This window comes from Balaenoptera acutorostrata, chromosome 1, assembly GCF_949987535.1.
Source record: "Balaenoptera acutorostrata chromosome 1, mBalAcu1.1, whole genome shotgun sequence".
In the NCBI taxonomy this organism is placed as follows: domain Eukaryota; kingdom Metazoa; phylum Chordata; class Mammalia; order Artiodactyla; family Balaenopteridae; genus Balaenoptera; species Balaenoptera acutorostrata.
In genome coordinates, this window is record NC_080064.1 from 158,027,068 (window position 1) to 158,047,494 (window position 20,427).

The 20,427-nt window shown below is 47.9% G+C and overlaps 1 protein-coding gene and 1 long non-coding RNA gene across 2 annotated transcripts in view; one reads left to right on the top strand and one right to left on the bottom strand.

Moving 5' to 3' along the window:
* LOC103005008 (uncharacterized) overlaps positions 1 to 20,427 on the top strand; it is a 48,778-nt gene that overhangs the window by 5,822 nt on the left and 22,529 nt on the right. The window lies entirely within an intron of this gene.
* On the bottom strand, positions 300 to 10,717 carry FMOD (fibromodulin). Its single transcript, XM_007166127.2, has 3 exons — positions 10,433 to 10,717; positions 6,705 to 7,692; positions 300 to 2,205 (listed from the first exon to the last, which is right to left on the bottom strand). The coding sequence occupies exons 2-3, from the start codon at positions 7,681 to 7,683 to the stop codon at positions 2,054 to 2,056; spliced, it is 1,131 nt and encodes a 376-aa protein (XP_007166189.1). The 5' UTR covers positions 7,684 to 7,692; positions 10,433 to 10,717; the 3' UTR covers positions 300 to 2,053.

Here is a 20,427-nt window from a genome sequence, read left to right on the forward strand (position 1 = left end):
GGTTGAAGGAGAAAAATGATAGAATGATTGAAAAAAAAATTTTTTTTTTCTTTATCTCTTGGGGACCAAATGGAAGGAGATATGGAGCTAGTGAGATTGAAGTTAGACTTAAACAAGCACTTCCAGAGCACAGAGTTTGCTAACTAGAGATTTTATACAGGTGACTTTTTAAAAACCTCTTAGCTATATCTACCCAAGCAGAATAGATGAGAAAGTGGGCTCCTCCAGTCTGAGGCTTATGTGACCCCCCCTTAAAGTAACCCTTCTGTGTCTGCCTTAATTGACTCCATTCTTGCAGATGCAATTGTAAAATAACTTTATTGGTTGGGTTAGCCACCACTCATGCTTTTCCTGTGATAAGGATCCTTTATAGAGGCATGATGGTGTTCACATGCAGATACTTTCTGAAGAGCCCTGGGGCAAGGGGCAGCCTTGCCCCTCACCTCAGAGCTCCTTTGTTGAAATGAGCTGGTTTGGCTTTTGTGGATTTCAGGGTCTGGAGCCAAGAAGCAGTCCAAGTATCCCCCCCTTCCCTTTTCAGGGAAACTGCTTCCAAGCATACACTGTATCAGGGACACAATGGCATCTGGGCAAGGAGCAGATTAGGGCTAACTGTCCTCAAGCAGTCCCTGGCCATGGCTGCCTGGATGGCTCCCTCCCAATGGTACCCCAAAGAGCAGAAGGGTTAGGTCCCCAGACAACACTACTTTCAGAAATGGGAAGAATTAATTGCTCTCCACCCAAGCTATAAAGCAACAGCCATCTTCAGTAATGAGAGTGTAGCTCAGAGATGTGGAGGCAGAGGGTTTTGTGCTCAGTACAGGCAAGATTTGGCTGCCTGGCCTGGGCTTCACTGACCCAATGAGCATCTCCAGCCAGAGCTGGTACTATTAACTGTGGCCTTAGGACAAAACAATTAGTACAGATACCAAAACAATTAATACCACAGCCTCCTCCTTTGGCACGTCCAGGGCTGGTTGGAGTCTGTCTCTCCCATCAGGATATAGACCTTTCTGCTTGCATAAGAGGAGAGGACAAATTACCTCTCTCATGCTTTGAGAACCGCATGGACTCTGCCTTTGAAGATAAAGACCCAAGTAGGGAGCTGCTGGGAATGCAGAGAGTGCTGGCTAAGAATGAAACTACTGCAGCTACTTCCTCAATTCAGCCAATTCGAGGTGTGTTTCCCTCCATTATGGATGCTGATGATAAGCAGAATCTGGCCTTTCCTCTTTTTTTTTTTTTTGGTCAAGCCCAAACTAGTTTCCAGCTGAGTCCACAGCCTTTCCTCTTTTGAAGTCTGATCCACCTTCAAAGAATTGCTTAGCTGCTGAAATATAGCCCCATACATTTAGCTAAGCCTGAGGTTGGTTTTCTCCTCCCACATCAAGCCAAGGACATGGTCATCATACTGGTGACCTCTGGTGTACAGGTGACTCTTGGTGTCCTTCCAACCTCAGACACGAGTGTGAGTTCTCTGCACAGGCACTGGGCAGATGAGCATATGCCTTGGGGTCTCCTGCCTCTGCCCAAGGAGAGAAGAGGTGTCTGTGGGGCAATGTTGAGTGGATGAGGCGGACTTAGGAGGAGGGAGTTGGCCAAGAGGTATATACTGAGAAGCGGTGAGTGGGAGCCCAGAGTAACTGCACAACTAGCCCAGCACATGGGAGAGCTGTCAAGCGCTGCTCACAGACACAGTCAGTGATTGTTTAAAAAGTAAGGTTATGTACTATTGCTCAAGCAAATTTTAAGGTTCACGGCACCAGATCGTTGTGAAGAATGGGTAACGAGATTTCTGGGGTTGGGACTTCAGGGATTACTCCCTCTGCCACCACTTCTGTCCTGGAAAGGAGAGTTTCATGTCCCTCAGAAGAAGGCTGCCTGTCCCCTGATTCCACCTGAACTTGCCTACAGGGAAGAAGACTGCAGAGGGAGCCCATGGACTTCTGTCACATGGTCTGTCCCAGACCTTCCAGCAAAAGCCAAACCAAACCATCAAGCCAAATGCAGAGGGGCATGGGGGCTCTGGCCCTGCGCCCAGTGCGTGGGCCGCTCAGATCTCGATGAGGCTGGCGAGGCGCAGGCAGAGGGGCGCGTCAGGCGGCATGGCACTGCGCTTGATCTCGTTCCCGTCCAGGCGCAGCACCTGCAGCTTGGAGAAGTTCATGACGTCCACCACGGTGCAGAAGCTGCTGATGGAGAACTCTGTGGGAACAAGAGGGGCGGGGGTGGGTCGGAGAAGCCCAGATCAGGGACCTGGGTCTGCAGTGAGGCCAGACAGCCTCTGTGAAGCTTCTAATGTGAGAGGTGGAACTCGGCTGGGTGGAGCAGGCACTTTCCAGGATCAGAGTCATACTTACACCAATTAGTGGGCAGAACCGGAGACAGAGTGGGGTCTCTGCCTGTGTAGCTCCACCTCATACCCATCCCTCTCTGTAGACCCTGGAATATCCTGGAATGTCCTTCCAGCCAGGCCTTGATCTTTTCCCATCTATGGGCAGCAGGTGGCAGCAGAAGGCAGTCAAAGACGAACCCTAGCAGCTTTGAGTGCTTTTGGAGAGGAGGGTGTTTCCGAATTGCTTTGAGAAGGAAGACTGGGGAAATGCAGGGACTTAAAATCTGGAATATTTCCTAACACTTTGCAGATAGAGAAAGTGGCAGGAAATAAAAGAGAGAAAATCTAGACTGAGAGACAAGTGTCTCTGAGTTCAGAGCTTTGAGGGCGTTGTCCGTGTACATTCTGAGTAAAGCCAAAGGAGTGAGCAAGGCCCTGAGGTTTAAGGAGATGGAGACTGATAGATGAACAGGGCTGCTATGGAGCTCAAAAGTCAAATAAATAATCCCTTGCATCCCGCATTTAATATGATATGGTTTACCCTCCTTTTTTGTGATCTCAAAAGAAGTACCCTTTTATGAAGATTTTCCCTCCAAACCATGCAATCCTAATTGATACAGTAGTTCTGTTTGATTTAAATACAAATCCTTCTGCTACCGTTCACCTTGTTCTCCCTCTGGTTGTCCTCTTGGACAAATCAACCACCTCTGTCTCTAGCCTACTGGGTCAGGAACTTGAAGGATAAAAACCAAGAACTCAGCTAAAACTCCAGCAAGGACAGCCAGAGTCACCACTGAGAAGCTGCTGAAGCCCCTAGAGGCTGCCTTCAACATGGTGTGTGAGAGCGTCAGGAAGGTGGCTCATGTCAAAGGGGCTTTGGGTGAGGTTACCTGTCGGGTCTCTGTAGGCTGTAACACTTAGGCAGACCCAGAGCTGGGCTTGCTTTTGCTTCAACCAGAGGCATTCCTCTGCTTGCCACAGTGGTCAGGAGCTGTGTGTCAGCCTGGAGCTGGGCAGGAGGAATGGGAGGAAGGCTTTCCTGACTCTCTTCCTAGAGGTGACCTTCGAGGGCATTGTGGATGGAGAGATTATGGGTATGAACATGAAGGTTGCAAGGAAGACAGTATGGAGAGCTTAGATAGATGAAGAAATTGTTTTTTAAATTAGCACTAGCAATTGTTTTCAGTCTCTGTCAAGACTGATGGAGAGGAGGTGGGGTGAGGCTGCAGCCAGTTAACTTGTACTGCAAATGTAAGATAGAAAACCCAGCCCCAAAGAATAATGAGAAGAACAGGAAATACCCTTCTTTGGAGAGCACTCAGAGGAGGCGGGTGGAGACCTGGAATGCTTTTGGATGTTTCCTTTCTGGTCCCAGGGAATAGATCAAGTGGCCTCCAGGTGGACAGGTTGGGGGCAGAGCCAAGGCCAGGGGCCAGGCCTATGGTGTCTGGATGGAACAGGTGGAGTGGCTTGGGCTGGGGAGAAGTAAAGTGGCCCAGCTTAAATATCACCTCCAACCCTGTCGGGGGACTGCACTTAGAGGTTCCACCATAGATTCTCTACACCATCCTGGGGCCTTCAGACTGCCTGCTAAAGTCCTGGATCCCAACTGTTGAGCACTTAGGGGCTGCTCAGCACACAGCATGTATAGATTCTATCCACAGGCTGAGCACCGTGAGCCCCCCTGTTTATCTTCCCTAAGCTCATGAATAGGACAGGGGCTTCTGCTTGGAGACTCTGGAGGACACTTTCCATTCCAGATTAAATTCTGACAAAAGTCTTTCCAAATTCCTCCTGGTATACCCGCCCTGCTCTCTGGATCTCAGAGCTACTGAATAACATTCTGAGCTGTGTTTCCTGCTATTGCCAGGCTGGAAAAACTGAGGGAGATGCTAATGGAAGAAGGAAGGGGGAGGGAGAGGGCCGGGCCTAATTCCCCTGCACACCCTTCAGCTCCTGTCCTTTTAGCTCGCCTCTCAGAGGGTTGCTTCAATATCCCACCTTCACCACCCACCCCTGCTCTGGGTCCCTGACCAGCTGTGCAGGGAGACCTCCTTCACATTTGCCCAGGCGAGGGGCTGAGCTCGGAGAACTGTCTTTCCTGCTGGTGGTCTGAGTCGGAGAGATACTCCTTCCATTCTCAGCTAGAGAAGCCTGGCTTTCAGTCCCTTGATGTTGATGGTAGAGGCTATGCTACAAGATCTGGGTGACCTAAAGAGATTGCCTTTCCTTCTCTGTGTGTCAGTTTCCCCATCTTTGCGATGAAAAAAATAAAACAGAACAAAACTGTACCTGGCAATTTCAGAGTGGCAATGAGAAGAAAAGCTTATAATATAGTTACTGTGTATCGCTTTTTCAATTATATGCCAGGCGAACCAAGCACTCTACATGTATTAATCTACTAATTAAGAAAAATAAGGAGTTGGTGTTATTTTGCCAAAAGAAGACTAAGAGGGAGATAACCAGACAAAGGGGCTTTGGCTTAAATTGCACAAGAAGGGATTTGGGGTAGACACTGGACATTTCTAGGTTTGACTTAAGGGAGAACTTTCTTGCAAGACCTTGAGACACTCGACTAAAGTGATTTTATCTTTGGCAGAGCTTTTGGAAGGGGTGAACCGCCTTGTATTTGAGCGGCAGATGTGGTTCTGCAAGAAGGCAGGGTGACAAGATGCTGCAGTGGAGACTTTCCCACCCCAAGTTTCACTGATTGTACAGTTAGGCAATAGCTAATGGCTTCTCTCCCATGACAGCCGCTCTTTGTTGTCACATTTTCAAGGTCAAACTCTGATAAAACACAGTATACAATATGACGTTTCTGTTGTGACGATCCTCCTGTATTTAGAATGAGTGACAGATAGGTAGTGGTGACTTCTGTGTGGGATGATGGACAGCTACAAGCAAATGTCAAACCCTTTGCAGCATGCAGCATCTTAGAGACCAGAGAACCCTGCCTTGGGAATAGGAAGACCCGCACCCCCCACCCCCCCACCCCCCAAAGAAAGAGAGACTTTAAATACAAAACAGTTTGCCCTATACATGATGGTGTCTTGCACTTCCAACTAGAGAGCCAGGCACCTCTTCACCTTGCCCGCCTCACAGTCAACCTCTGGGACTGGTGCCTCTCTCACTCAGAGGGCTGTCTAGCTTGTTCACATCTTGCCAAACGACTGATCTGTTCCCTGAGCACAGGGAGAGAAAGTATTGATGGGAGAGGTTGTGGACTCAGTCCCTATCCATGCTTTGATGGTGCTGTTTGCTCTCAGCAGGCTCTACTTCAAAGCCCTTTGCCAATGGTCATTAATTAGTCCTTCATTCCCCAGGGAGAGGGGTACTTTGCTGCAGAGGAAGAGAGGTTAAAATCTGGCTCTGTACCTTCCAGCTGGATTAAGATATCAGAGGCCCTGGGGTAATGTAAGCACATTATGAACACAAGATCCCGAGAGGGAGCTGAAAATCAACTAGATAATCCAATCTGAAATGAAGATTTTAGTTCTTGGAGACAGAGAGGCAGCACTTTAGGCCTTTTCTGGGAAGAGCTTGGAAAACAAGAAGCCCTTGTCCTTGTCCACCACCCCAGGGTTTTGTGGTGGTCAGGCTCATGTTACCCTAGGGGGCCTCTGCCCTGCCACCAGGGGCTCCTTGTGCTCCAGGCAGAACCAACCAGAGCAAGTGCCGCATTCAGCTCTGAGAGGCTACAAATTCTTGTCCACCAGTTGTTATGTTTAAAAAGCAAATAAACATCCAAACACAAGACCAGGCTGTCGAGGCATGAGTAGATCAGGTGGAAACAGAGAGCTCATCCTCTTCTGGGTCAGTGAGAAAGTACAGATACCATGGTTTCTTAACAGCACACTTTCCTCCTGAGATGGACCATAGAAGTTCAACTTAAATCCCCCTGTCTATGAACTGCCCCCTCCCAAACCTCTCCAAACTCCTCTCTCACTGCTTAACACATGACCCCTTCCTCTTAGACACACGAATTTCCTGGCTGCCCCCTCCAGGTGGCCTGTTAAATGACTGGGCCCTTTGTTTGTGGCAACTGCATTTCTCAGAATGGCTTAGTCCTGTGTTCCTCCAGCCCATGCCCGCTTATCTCTCAAGACCTAAATTGAGACTTACCTCTTCTGGGAAGTCTTCTTCCATACCAACCCACTCTCCCACTGACTTTTCCTAGCTCTGCTGTGTAGTATAAGAGTATGCCACTATGTACCATTTTGTACAGGGGTATGGCAGGGTTTTCAGCTTACTTCATTGGTACTCTTTGGTTCCCCTACTTCTATTTCTTCTGTATTGCCCCCAGCACTCAGAATTGGGTCTTTCCAATGCAGCAGACAGCCCTCCCCACTCCCCTTTGCCAAAGTCTCACCATTGATCCTATTGCCTTGGAGGTAAAGGTTCTCCAGGTTGGTGTTCACTGGGGGGATCTTCTGCAGCTGGTTGTAGGAGAGGTCGAGCTCAAGGAGGCTGCTGGAATTGAAGGTGTTAGAGGCCAGGCCATTGTTGGTGAGACTGTTGTGGGACAGCCGCACATACAGCAGCTTGGGCGACCCCCGGAAGTAGCTGTCGGGGACCGAGTAGACATTGTTGTGCTCTAGGTACAGCTGCTCAAGGGCTGAGGGCAGTCCATCAGGCACCTTCCGAAGGTGGTTGTAACTTAGGTCCAGCAAGATCAGTGACCGGAGGCCTCTCATCGAACTGCCCACTTCCTGGATCTCGTTGTGTTGGAGGTACAAGGCCGTGAGGTTCTCCAGCCCCTCCAGCGCGTTGTTGGGGACCCTCGAGATCCGGTTGTGGTCGAGATGAAGCTCCCTCAGGGATCGAGGCAGTGGGCCAGGCATCCGGGTCAGGTTGTTGTGGTCCAGGTACAGCCTCTCCAGGTGCCTCAGCTTGGAGAAGACCTTCTTGCCCACCTTATCACTGATGATCTGGTTGCCATGGAGAGCAATCCAGAGCAGCCCAGTGGCATTGTCAAAAACGCCCTCCTGGATGGAAGAGATCTGATTGTTCTGGAAGTAGACGTACTTCATGCGGGAGGGGACGAAGGGTAGGTACTTGAGGTTGCGGTTGTCACAGTACATGGCTGTGGGGAAGTTGGGGGGGCAGTCGCACTCTTGGGGGCAGTCGCGGGGCTCTGGTGGGGATGGAGAGCCATAGGCATAGGCTGGACCTTCCTCTCCCCCGTAGGGGTAAGGCTCATAGGGCTCATAAGGGTAAGGGTCATAGGGATCGTAGTAGGTGGACTGCTGGTTGCGGAGGTAGTGGAACCACCAGTGGGTGTCTTCCTCATATTGTGCCCGGGAAAGGGAGCAGAGCCCTGCCAGCAGCAGGAGGGAAACCCACTGCATGTTGTCTCTCTGCAAGAAGGGAGAGAGAACAGAGTAAGCAGGCATGAGTGAGACTCTAGGGGGGCAGGGAGGCAGAGCAGGTGAGCCTTAGTCTTTGAGCTCTGCAGACCTGACTTCAGCAGCAAACAGCTGTGAGCAGGAGCCTTGCTCTCACTTCCTCTGGGCCTCCTCCCAGTGCTGCCTCTACACACTTGGTCCAGCGGAAACTTGGCTGTCTGGGGGGAGCTAGGTGCATTTTCCTCTGGTCATAGGGTCACAGAAACATAGCCTTTGAGATTAGAAGGAGCTTGAATGGAAGTGCTGCATTTTTTTTGGAGGGCAGGTCCATAGGAACCTCTAGCAACCTGAAGGTACTGTTGGGGGAGCTAGAAAGGCCACAGCAATTCCCATGGGAGTGGTAGTGGTGGTGGGTACTCTTTAGGGGCCTGAATTCACATCCAGTTTGGACTCCCCAGGACATAATGTTTCCCAAGAGTCCAAGGAAAAAGCCCTCTGGCTCTTTCCATATCTCTGGGAAACATCCAGAAGTGGCTTGAGATCTCAAAGGGGAAGATCTGAACTACTTGGGAAGGCAGAGGGTTTCTGTTTTGAGTCTGTGGGGAAGGTTGTGGTCCCCCTGCAGCCACCGCAAGGCTTGGGCTTGTGGTGCCAGCATCTGTAACAGTGCCAGCACCTATAACAGTCTGCTGGTGAGGAAACGCTCTGGTTGGCAGTTTGTGGCTACACATGCAACTTGGCTGGCACAGGGTCTTCATGTAACAGTTATAGATTCCCTCCAGACTGGGGCCACTGCCACCCAGGTATGGCACTTGTCTTCTAGAGTGGGTACTGAGTGCATGCAAGTCTTAGTGCACTCGTCCAGTAAAGTGTTACTACTTCTCACACTCCACCATGGACATTATGCAAGAGCCAAATGGGGCCAAGAGACTGAATGAGGAACATCAAACAATGGAACAGGAATTGAAGACTCTTGAGTATGCCCAAGGGAACATGGCTTTAGAATGGGATTCTGGCATCCTCCTCTCCCATCCCAAGCTACCTCCAGATTACCAGGCTCCATATCTAGGCCCCCACATTTCCTGGCAGCCCATTGCCTTCGAGCTTGTTATTCTAGCGAGATGAGAGCAGGGTAGGCTTAGAGAGAAGTGTGGGTTTGGTGTCACCTGAGAGGGAAGCTGAAGGAGTGGAAGATGAGGGGTCATGGGGTGGCATATCAGGCTGGATGTCTTACTCTGAATACCTATAGCCAAAGCACTGCATAACCCCTGTGAGCAATGGGTACCTTCCAGAGGGGTGATTGTCACCCTTGGGCAGAAAACCTTAGAACCTTTCTTGGTCTGGGAATAGTCACGTATGCCATTCACGTTGCTATTGGCCCTTGCTGGGGTTGGCAACTGTGGACAGGAGAAAGAAAGGAGTCTAAAAGCCAACATCAAATCCAATGAACCGATGAGAAGGACCCTAATGGTGACAATCTAGTCACCTTCTGGCCACCGGCTCTGTCAGACCTCTCTGTCCCCTGAAAACAATTCCCTTAGGCCCACTTTATTCCATTAGTCTCTGGGTTGCAGAGGCGAGGCACCTGGCTCATCCTCAGGCAGCCTCAGACAAAGAGCCCACAGTGTTTCTGAGGAGCCAACCCAGCCACCCACTGCCTGGGCATGCTGGCTGGGCCTTGGCACTGGCCAGGGGAAGACGGATGGAATGGCCCATTGCCAGCAGCACATTTTTCCATGCTCAGCTCTGGGCTGCTGCAGGATCACGGTGGCTGTCTGGAGGCTGGCACAGTGAGCCTCTGTCTCCATTTCTCCTTCCAGACTAGGCACCGTGGCAGACAAGAGCCATCTTCCTCTTCAAGACCCAGCCTTCCAGGGCTGTGCTTCCTGCCCACTTGACTCTCCTTTGGAGTCATGACTGCTAAAAGGGTTTGGTGGCACCTTATTCCTCTCTTTACCCTACCCCCATCTCTTAGCAATGTTGATCTAGGGTTTATACTCTTAAATCCTCACCCCCCCCAGCCCCAATGATAGAGACCCTCCTGTGCTCAGAGTTTTGTGAGGTGGAGAGTTTCTAGGACTGGCACTCTCTGAGTTGGGGGGAGCTTACTCAGGAGTTACTGCTGTTCTTTCATTTCTCCATTCTAGAGAACCATTTCTCCCTTCTGTCAGAGTCCAGGAGGTCAAACCAGAGCTATTCCCTAACCTGAATTGGATCCCCATTTCACAGCTCCTTGGACCTGGTCAAGTCTCAACATTTCTGTGTATTCTTTCCCTTTCACCCCAGCAACACACAAGCGTGCTTGTGCACGCGTGCACACACACACACACACACACACACACAAACACACACACACACACACTACACAAAACTCCCTCTCCGGTCTCATAACAGAATTTAGTTACCACAACCCTTCTGAAGAGAGACTGCAAGGACACAGGGCTAGGATGGTGGGCTTTCTGAGTAGTAGTAGGGCAGAGCTGGCTACCTTAGATACCTGGCCCTTCAGTTTTTCATGCCTGAGAACTGGATGTCCCCCAACAACAGAAAGAAACTGTAGGACAAAGGTAGCATGTTGGAAACCCTTCCTTCTACTCCCCTTTCCCCGCTCCAGCATCCTGGGACACAGCCCAGATGGGAGAGGGACGAATGACTCCTTCCGCCCGGCCCTTTCCCTGCTCCCCAGCCTCTTTGCTCTTGTTCCTTTATGGAACTACCAGGGACAAAACCTGAAGTAAAATGACTGACTTACCTCGAGTTGAACCTTTCAGAGAATGACCACGTCTCTCTGTCTGGCCTCCTTGGTTGGAGAGCGTGTGAGAGGGAGAGGAGTGAGGGTGTCTACTGAGAGTGTGTGTGTCTGTGCCAGGCCAGGGCCCGCCCCCAAATTCCTAATCAAATATTGTGAAGAGAGGAGTTGAGGAGCCCGGATCCTGGCTTTTTCAGCTCTGCTGCAGGGGCGGAGCTCACACTCAACCACGCAAAATCCTGCTGTCCGCCTGACGCTATAAAAACCACCTTCTTTCCACTCATCTTCCCTAAAGCATTGGCAGCTCAGGGTCTCTTTCTGCTGAATGAGTTAGTGGCGCCCTAGAAGTTATTTGTACAGTCTCTTACGAAGCGCCTGGATTTCTCATTAAACCCACAAGGGCAGATGCAGGGATGGGGAGGGCCAGGATTTGGGAAGAGGCATCTTAACTCTTTCAGCAACCCACGGGTCCCACCGGAGAGCTAGTGCTCACCCTTCTGGGCTCCGGCGCCCTCTACGGGCAGGTGGTTAGGCTAATGGACAAGGGAGAGGACACAGGACAGCTGGCTCTGGCTCCAGTTCCATCCCTGACCAGTGTAGACCTGTCTGGGCTGTAGGGTTTCTCTCTCCCCACTGGGATAAAAGGGAAGAAAGGGACTCTCATATTTGTTGATCACTTACTGTTCACTAGCCTCATGCACTTTCGCCTGTCTCATGATGATCTTAGGGTTAGCAACAAGTACCTTGCTGAGTTGTAGCAAGGACTCTGTGAGGTAATTTGTGTGAGGCCCCTGGCCCAGAGATGATTGCTGTTGTGCCCATTTTACAGATGTAGAGACCCTGAGTAAGGGGAAGATGAGGTCAGAGAAGCAGGCAGGAGCTAGACCATGAAGGGAATTTTAGGCTATGGAATGGATTTAACTTTTATTCTGAATGTTTAAAAAGCAACCTGTTTTAAGCAGAGGAAGTGAAAAGATCTGACCTACTTTTTTAAAAGCACATGGGAGAGAGTGCTGTGTGGCAAAAAGCAGGAAAGTGTGGAAGCAGGAGCTCTAGCCCGCCTTTGTTGAGAGATAATGGCAGGTTGGGCTAGTGCAATGGAAGACGGAACAATGCATTTTTAGACAAGGAGTCTTGCAAATGGACCAGATAGGGAGTTAGGGGAAGTCAAGGATGAGTCCTTGATTTTGAGTTTGAGCAACTGGTTGGGTGGTAGCACCATTTCCTGATATTAGAAAGATGGGGAGGGACAGAGTCTAAGTTAGAGATGCCTGTTAGGCATTCCAGTGGAGATGCATGCAGGCAGTTAGATATATGAGTCTGAACTGGAAGTTCAGGGACTAGAAGAATTTGGATTACCTAGAATCTCAGTAGCTTAGATGAACCCATGCATCCTGAATGCTCTTTCCTCAACTAACTGCCTCATGCTAACATCCAAGGAACACCCCTTTAAATTTTTTTAAATTGTGGTAACTAACTCATAACATAAAATTTACTATCTTAACAAATTTTAAGGGCACAGTGTTAAGTATTGCTGTACAGCCAGTCTCTAGAACTTTTTCATCTTTCAAAACTGAAGCTTTATATTCATTAAACAAAAATGCCCCATTTCACCCTCCCTCAGCCCCTGGCAACCACCAGAGTAGAAAGAACTACTTTCCACCTCTATGAATTTGACTACTCTGCATGACTCATATAAATGGAATCATACAGTATTTGTCTTTTTGTGACTGGCTTATTTCACTTAGAATAATGTTCTCAAGGTTCATCCATGTTGTAGTGTGTGTCAGAATTTCCTTCCTTTTAAAGACTGAGTAATTACTGTATGCATATACCACATTTTGTTTATCCATTTATCTGTCAATGGACATTTGAGTTGCTTACACTTCTTAGCTATTGTGAATAATGCCTCTATGAACATGGGTGTAAAAATATCTCTTTGAGATCCTTCTTTTAATTATACTGGTTATATGCTCAGAAGTGGAATTGTGGGATCATATGGTAATCTATTTTTAACTTTTTTGAGGAACTGCCATACTGTTTTTCATAGTGGATACACCATTTTACATTTCCACCAACAATGCACAAGGGTGTGAATTTGAATTGCTCCTTATTTTTTAAAAGTACCAATTGAGAAAGCCTCAGATTTGAATTTGAAGAATTTAGAATTTGAATTTTAAAGAATGGCACTTTTGGTTGCTCCAATAGGGTTGAGCTGTTGACATAATATGAAAGGTCCTTATTAGGGACCCAGTCTCCTCAGGAATTTCAAAGAGTTTTTAAAAAGATTAAATATAATGAATGGGCCTTTGCTACTATAAACTAGATGGTTTACGTATGTTATCTCATTAATAATCACAGTAGATATTTTGTGTTGGAAATAGGGAATCACAGATATAAAGTGATTGGATAGTGGTAAAACAAGGATCTGAACCTTGACCTGCATGACTCCAAAGACCTTTCTCACAACACAAGGCCAGAGGACTGGTGGAGTGTAGGGGGTAATGACCACCCTGCTGTCAGGGCTGAACTCAATTAATATGGAGTGCAGCTAATTACAGTGGCCCAATCTGCTTGAATTTGGGGACAGGGGATTGTAAAGATGAGAGGGGGCTGGGATACCGGGTTTCTCTTCCTGACCCCACACATATTTCATTTCAATTTAATACATACGAGCATTTACTCTGTGCCTGGCATGCTCTTAAGTGTTTGGGACACAAAGAAGGTTTTGATAGAATACCTGCTCAAAATAAAGCAGATGTATAAGCAGCAAACTCTGATCTCATGAGGGAGGCAGAGTGGCCTTAATGTGAAGATGGTTATAAAGAAGGCACAGATAACTTTCCCATCATTTTTGAGCCTAGAAAGCAGTCACTTTTCAATGGAAAACACTAGTTCCAGCAACTGGGCCTGAGAGACACTCCTTAGCTGGATCTAGATAGCCTGGACAAATACACCCATTAGGTACAGATGTTAATTTTTTAAAATTCCAGCATACCGAATAATACTTCACTTAGTAACAATGAAAGTCAGTAGAGTCTGGGGGCCAAACATTGATTGGGATTCTTTCCAACTAAGATCTACCAAAAAACACAGTATCCCCATGTGGATTTGCACTAGGTCTTTAGTCCTCTATTCTGTTTCAAGGTAGGCTTGGGAGGAAGAAAAGAGGGAGGGGATGATTGAGATCAGGTCAGGAGGAAGAGTTTCAGGGAATCATTCACTGTTCAAAAATTCCTTTGTCAATGGATTCTAACCTCCATTTTGACTACTGCCTCTCTGTTTGCCTGGTTCCTGGATCTAGGCCCTCAGAGCTTGATTTCAATATAGGAAACCAAGTAGGGGATCCTGATGTCTCTCAGATTGCCAAAGGAATCAGCATGTGAAGAAAGTTCATTTGGGACACTGGTGCTTTCTGGGAGGTGTCAAGCCAGCACTACCCAGTTACTAGACTGCAAGCAAACTAAAGAAAGAGGCTATGTTATTCATTTCTGTAGCCTCTATCCCCGTTGGGCATATAGTGCTTGGCGCTTAGTAGGTAATTGGTAAAGTATTATAAAGTGAACTATATTTTTGGCTCCCTACAGAGTCTGCCTATCTTCAGAACCCAATGTTTGGTAGAACAGCCACCACCAACCAGGCCAGGAAAACCCTTAGGCCTTCAGGCCAGTTAGACTTTCCAGGGGTTCATGTCATTGCTATTTCCTTCCCACCCAGAAAAGTACAGGTTAAGCCACAACCACTAGGCAAAGCTGATTGCCTTTGATGTTTGGACCCACCCTGTCTGGAAGAGACAAAGTGCCTTCTGATTCAAATTCCTACCAGCAAAGAGAGTTATGCACCTGTGGCCGCCAAACCCTTCCTCTTCAACCTTCACAGAACCCAAAAGCCACTGTTTTTATAAAACAGCCTCTGATCCCAAACAACCAAGGGATGAGGGGTAAGCCTGAAATCCACCCAAACAGAATTATTGAGTTGGATATAAAGAGGTCAGTAGAAAGATGATCATGGTGATACAATCCAGGCGCTGCTGCTTGCCCATCCTGAAAACTCTTGATGCCAGAGAGGGACTGTTTACTAGTCTGAGGTTTTGATGGGAAGTCCTGGCTATACTGGCACCCAACAGTGGTGTCTCAGAGTTTCCAAGGGAGATGTTTCCCCTTATTCCCTTGGCACTGAGTGGTCATTAGACGTCCTCACCATGGATAGTCTCCTCTCTACAGAGGATGAAACAAAGATGTTGGAGCTGGGGGGAAGGCTTGTTTTCTTTCAAATGCAGTAGGAGAATAGGAACTTGGAACCTCAAGTTCCAAGTTCTGGGAAATGCATTGAGGGCTTCAGAATTTCCTTCTAATAAGCTCTTTAAAAATAAGACAGAGAGCAACCTTTCTTATTTAATGGATAGCATCTCTTATTTTACTGTATATTTACTGCATGCTTGCTATTATTAACATGATGAGGACAAACATGATGGATTCCAGAAGATCACCTTATGGAAAATATGAGTGTATCTGAATCAGGAAAGGGAGGTTGTTGGTTCAGGGAGCGATACCTAAATGAGGAAGGAGGCAGAGGAGAAAACCTGAAATTTGAAACCTGGAGGGTTTGGTTATTCAGTGACTCAGTATGTGACATCCCTCTTTGTTCTGCAAATGAGGTAATGGTTCCCCTCAGACTGTGCTTGGGGCTGTTGGAGAGAACAGGTGTAGGATAGACTAGTTCCCAGGATGCTGGTACCTGTCATGGATGTTACCTGGCTGTAGGTGAGACCAGGTCTGGATATTAGCTCTAAAATATCACGTACCATTTCTGAATTCTCACCACAACCCTATGAGATAGGTATTTTCATATCTAACTTTTACAGATGAGGAAACCGAAGTTCAGAAAGGCTAATTCATTTGTTCAAGGTCGTATAGCAATTAAAAGCAGCAGGGCTTGGATTCTAAACTTAAGTCTATCCACCTCTAGAGTCTGAGTTCCTAACCAGTATGCTATATAGAATCTCCAGAGTAAAGGAAAATGCATGGGTTGGGAACACAGATACATGTTCACATTCCAGCTCTACCACTTATTAAAGTAGTCTCTGTGACTTTGGGCTAATTGCTTAAACATCAGTGAGGCAACGTTCTCATTTGTAAAATGGGGGCAATAACCTTAACCTCATGAGATGTTGGGAGGACTAAATGACATAAAGGACATAGGATCCTAGTAGGGAGCCTGCCACACGTGGACCTCCAATAAATTGTAGCATCCTTTGGTTATTTTAGTAGATTGTCAGCTCCCTGAAGAATGAGGCAATGTCGTTGTGCCTCCCATTAGTACAATGCTTGGCCAAGTGCCTGGCATGTGTTAGCCCTTTTCTAAGCATTATGAATAAATGAAAGGTGAAGAAGCTGGATTTTACTAAAGGGTAGTAAACATACTTTGGTAACTTAAACCAATCGGAGAGAAGCTAGCCAAGGGTAGAGGTGGGACTTTCAGGGCTAGAATTATTGAACTGCCCTAAGGAAGGGCAAGAAAGGTGACTATAAGGTCAGTGTAGAACCCTCCAGAGACATGTGCAAATATCTTTGGGGGATAGATAGGGAAATATCTTACTTATCTGGGGGGGGGGGGGTCATGGAAAGGTCAGGATTCAAGAGCCATGTACAGAGCAGCCCACAAGAGGAGATGCCTCAGCTCCTTCCCAGACAGGAGTGTAAGAATCAGGTTTGGGTTGGGGAGAGAATAGCACCTAACTGGTAGCACCACTCTGAATACCCTCAGGCTGAGGAGAGTGGTTAACTCCTACCTGGAGATGGATGAGGCTGAGTCCTCAAAGCAAGAATTAGGAACAGGTCCCATGAACCCATCCAAAGGTCGTTGGACTTGGATCTAGTTCAGTTAGGTCTGCAAAGACCAGGAATAATGATCCCTAGTACTGTGTGAGATATCTAGAACTCTAGTTCCTTCTGTGGTCCCTGAAATAAAACAACAGTTTAACAATTAAATAAAAAACAAATAAGAAAAATTCCTTAAAAACAAAAAGAGGAAGGGCAATATATTGTCATTGTCTTGGAAAGGACAGGGATTTTGAGTCAGACAGAATGGCTTTGAATCCCAGAATCTAGAGCATGCCCCTTAATTTCCTTGGTTCCCTTAATTTCCTTGGTTCTCCTTCAGGTTCCTTATCTGTAGCATGAGGATGTTAACACCTAGCTCTTTGGGTGGTTTTAAAACAATTGTAAGTATCTAGCACAGCACCTGGCACATGGGAGACATTTAGAAAATGTCATTTCCTTTCCTCACCTTGTGTGTTTGTCCTGGAACTGGTTAAAAATAGGGCCTTGTATCCTAATCTATGGGAAGGTCAGAGGGAAGACAATTTTAGTAGGACTGTAGCTGGTGACAGCCTGGAAAGAAAGCAGACTAAATACCTGACACTTGTAAGAAAAAACAGAAATAGGGGTTAGCGGGCCCAAAGGGTCTAGGAGTCTGACAATACAGCCCTCCATTTAGGAGGAGTGGTTCTCAGCCCCGGCTGCACATGGGAGCCACTGGGGTGGCTTTGGAACACACCTGGGCCCAGGCCCCACTCCAGACAAATGGAATAGAATTTCTGCAGTTGGAGCCTGACATCTTTTTGTGGACTGATTGATGATTTTAGTGTGAAACCAGGTTTGAGAGTGCTATCCGGAGGCAGGGGGATGATCATGATGACTTCTAAGATAGAGGTCATCCTAACATCTAGCTCCAAAAAGAAGGGCTTTTCAAACTTTTCTTTATGAAGTACCCAGAAAAGGAGAGAATGAATGTGATCAAGGAACATAATCCAAAGCAGCTCATTCAAACTGAAATCTCACATTTAATGTAAAAATATCATCTGAATTTTGAATTTTGTTTCATAAAGCATTCATGTTTATTTCAATAGAAATTACCCCTCCTCCCCCCAAAAAAATCTCCTTTAGTAAAAATGGTGCCCCAGATATGCCATGCTTCTCCAGGACATCATGAATCCCAGGAATCCCCAACTGAACAGCATAATTTTAGGTCATTCACCTTGGCTGACGAGCTCCTCGGCCACTGGAGGACAGCTGGGCGGGGGGTTGCCCCTGTGCATCATGGTGGCTGTGGGGTCACCCAGAGCAGGAACTGACAGGCCCAGCTCCCTATGTCTGTTGCTGTAGCCTGAGGAGGGGACACTGTTGCTTCTTGCACAACTTTCTTGCTAGAGAAACTGCCCAATGGCTCCTAGCCAGGCAGCTTGGTAAAGCTTTGTGAAGAAATAGATTCCTTTCCCAATCCTCCTGAGGCTGTATTTCTAAGGGAATTTACAAGAATAGAAATTGTTTTCATCTTCAGTCAAGATACAGAAAGCTTCACTCTCTGCCCCCCTTCCTCCCACTTTTTAGATCCCCAACTGCTTTAAGAAACACATCCTTGTGGGAGAATTTGCTCTTTCCTCTACCTCCCTGCCAGCAGCCAGCCTCACAAAAAGTTCTTGAACTTCACCTGCCCTGAGGCATTTCTGTCTGGCCTGCTACTTTCCTTTGGACCTGCCCCTCTCTCCAAATCCATTGCCCCCTCCTCCTCCAGCCCCCCATTTCATAAGTTTCAACAAAACAACATCTTCCAGGAGCAAACATGTTCTGGTTTGAGGGGATAAGTGGGATGTGGGGTGTAGGATTAGAAGGAGCTGCCTTCTTTCCAGAGAACTAGAAGAAGGAAACAGAGGGAATTAATATTTTTTAAGGCTAAGTCCTCATACATCATTTCATTTAAACGTCATAAAACGCTGGAACACAGCTACAATTATCTCCATTTAACACGAGATAAACTGAAGCTCAAAGAGGTGAACTAAGATTTAAACACAAGCATATGGTATATATAGTATGTATGAATGAATGAACAGATGAATGAATGGAGTAAACTAGGAAACAAAATTAGGATTCTTTTGACTGCACCACCTGCCCAAGGGTCGCCAGAAGTCCCTATTGTCAGTGATCCCCCTCAGGGAAATATACTGAAGGAGACTGTCCCTGGCTTCTCACAGGCAGTGCCAACTCCTTATTGTCTGTGTTTCTCCTGCTGCTGCGGCTCCCAGCCTCCCATTGTCGGCCCAGGGCAGCAGCAGAGGCACTCAGCATTTGCCCTGGGACCTGTATTACAACCCATACTGTCTAAGTGAGTCTTCTGTGCCCACCTGGGCAAGTTAGTTGGAAGGAAGTTCTCCCAGAAAGCCCCAATTCCAGAAGATCTGCTCCTGGGGTCTCCACCACGGAGTCCAGGACTGTGGGAAGCCACCTGACCTGCTGCAGAACACCTGCCTTCCACATCTCTCTTTCTTCCAGAGCCAGGTTTCCATGAGATCCAAGCCTGAAGGGGACAGAAGTCCAGGTGTGCTTTGATTCTTTTTTTCTTTCTTTTTCTGTGTTCTGGCCTAGTTTTCTTTGACTCTGGCCCTGGTTTGTACTGACACTGCTGAAGGAACATCTCCTCTGACTCTGCACCCATGCCTAGGGCATCGTGGGTATTCAGTCAAGGTTTGATAAAGTGCAGTGAGTTGACAGCTGCCAGACATACCATCTTGTCTCAACAGGGGGGAAGAGAGCCCGGACAGGACAAGAAATGGAGGAGAGGAGGGAGACATTGGGGAAGGGAGGAGGAGGAGGCCCTGAGTTAGGAAGGCCTTGGTCTTTAGTTGGCTACTGTGGGTTTGCTGGAGGAGAGGAGTTAGTGTCACCAATTAGTGGGATTTGACATGAACAAGTGCTGTTATTTGGAAGGGAATGAAGAATTGAAAGGTTAGTAGCGGAAGAGATGTTTTTGCCTAGTCATACTGTTGTTCTTAGAGACCTATGTCTGCAGCCCAGGGCTGGGAGCCCCATGGAAGCTCTGAGCTGTGTCGCTATATCGTCAGGAGGCATTTTAAGTGAGTGAAAAAAGTGACTGGGGTTCAGGCACAAAGTTGATGCTTTAATGAACGTCCTCTCCTCTGCTGTGTGAGGTCCTCTCCTAATTTAACATAGCAGGAGGGATGGGAAGAGAGCACCAGCTGGTTATAGGTAAAGGAAAGTCAGATTTTGTTGTTGTTCCTTTTTTCTTTTTCTTCTTTTGGCTGGATGCCTCTCCAACTGCAGAGGACCACCTCCTGACAAACCTCCTCCCTTCTGCGTTATTCATCCTCTTGCTTCTTATGCTTATGAGTGCCTGTGTGTGTAAACGTGCACGAACACTGGGGAGGGCAATAGGTGTGCACAGTTTGCCTGGTTGCGCCAGTTCCCTACCTCATGCAGACTGTTGTCTGTGCCCCGGGCTGCCAGCAGCATCTCCTAAAGCCCAGTACCTCCCAGGCCTGGGGGAAATGCAAGGAAACAGCAGGGAACCATTACCTAAGACCTCTGGCTTCTGGCAGTTGAGTGGGCTTGGCCACCAGGCAGAAGGAACCTTGAGTGCTGCTGGCAGGGCCTCTGGCAGCTCATGTAGTAACTGTGGCTCCAACACGTCAACCAGGGCAAAGGAGCCCAGAGGCATGAACTCACTTCCACTTTAAGCCCTGGGATTCAGAGAGGTCACCTGGCCCCATTCATCTGGGGTCATTAGGGATGTGGCCTCAGGGGCAACAAGGCAGCTCCTCTAGAGGTTGGTGACCAGGCGCCTGCTAGATAGAACCCTGCATCCTCTGGGGCTTAGAGCAGGCGACGGATGGAGGAGAGCTGGGGCCCCTCTTGCTTGGCAGTGTAAGAAAGCAGTCTTCCTGGTGAGCTTACAGCACCCAAGACTGTTCTCTCCTCACCTCACACACACTGTCCTGTCCACCCAGCCTTACTGGGATCTTCATGCAAAGTAATAAACCCAGACCTAATGACCCTAACAGCAGAAGAAGCCTGGGTACCAACCCGGAGTGCCCAGAGCAGCAACAATTTGGCCACACTCCTTCCCCATGGTACACATCCAGCCCTACAGGCTTTGCGTCCCTCCTGGCCCCTGCCTCTCCAGGGACCCTCCCCGAGGAAAGC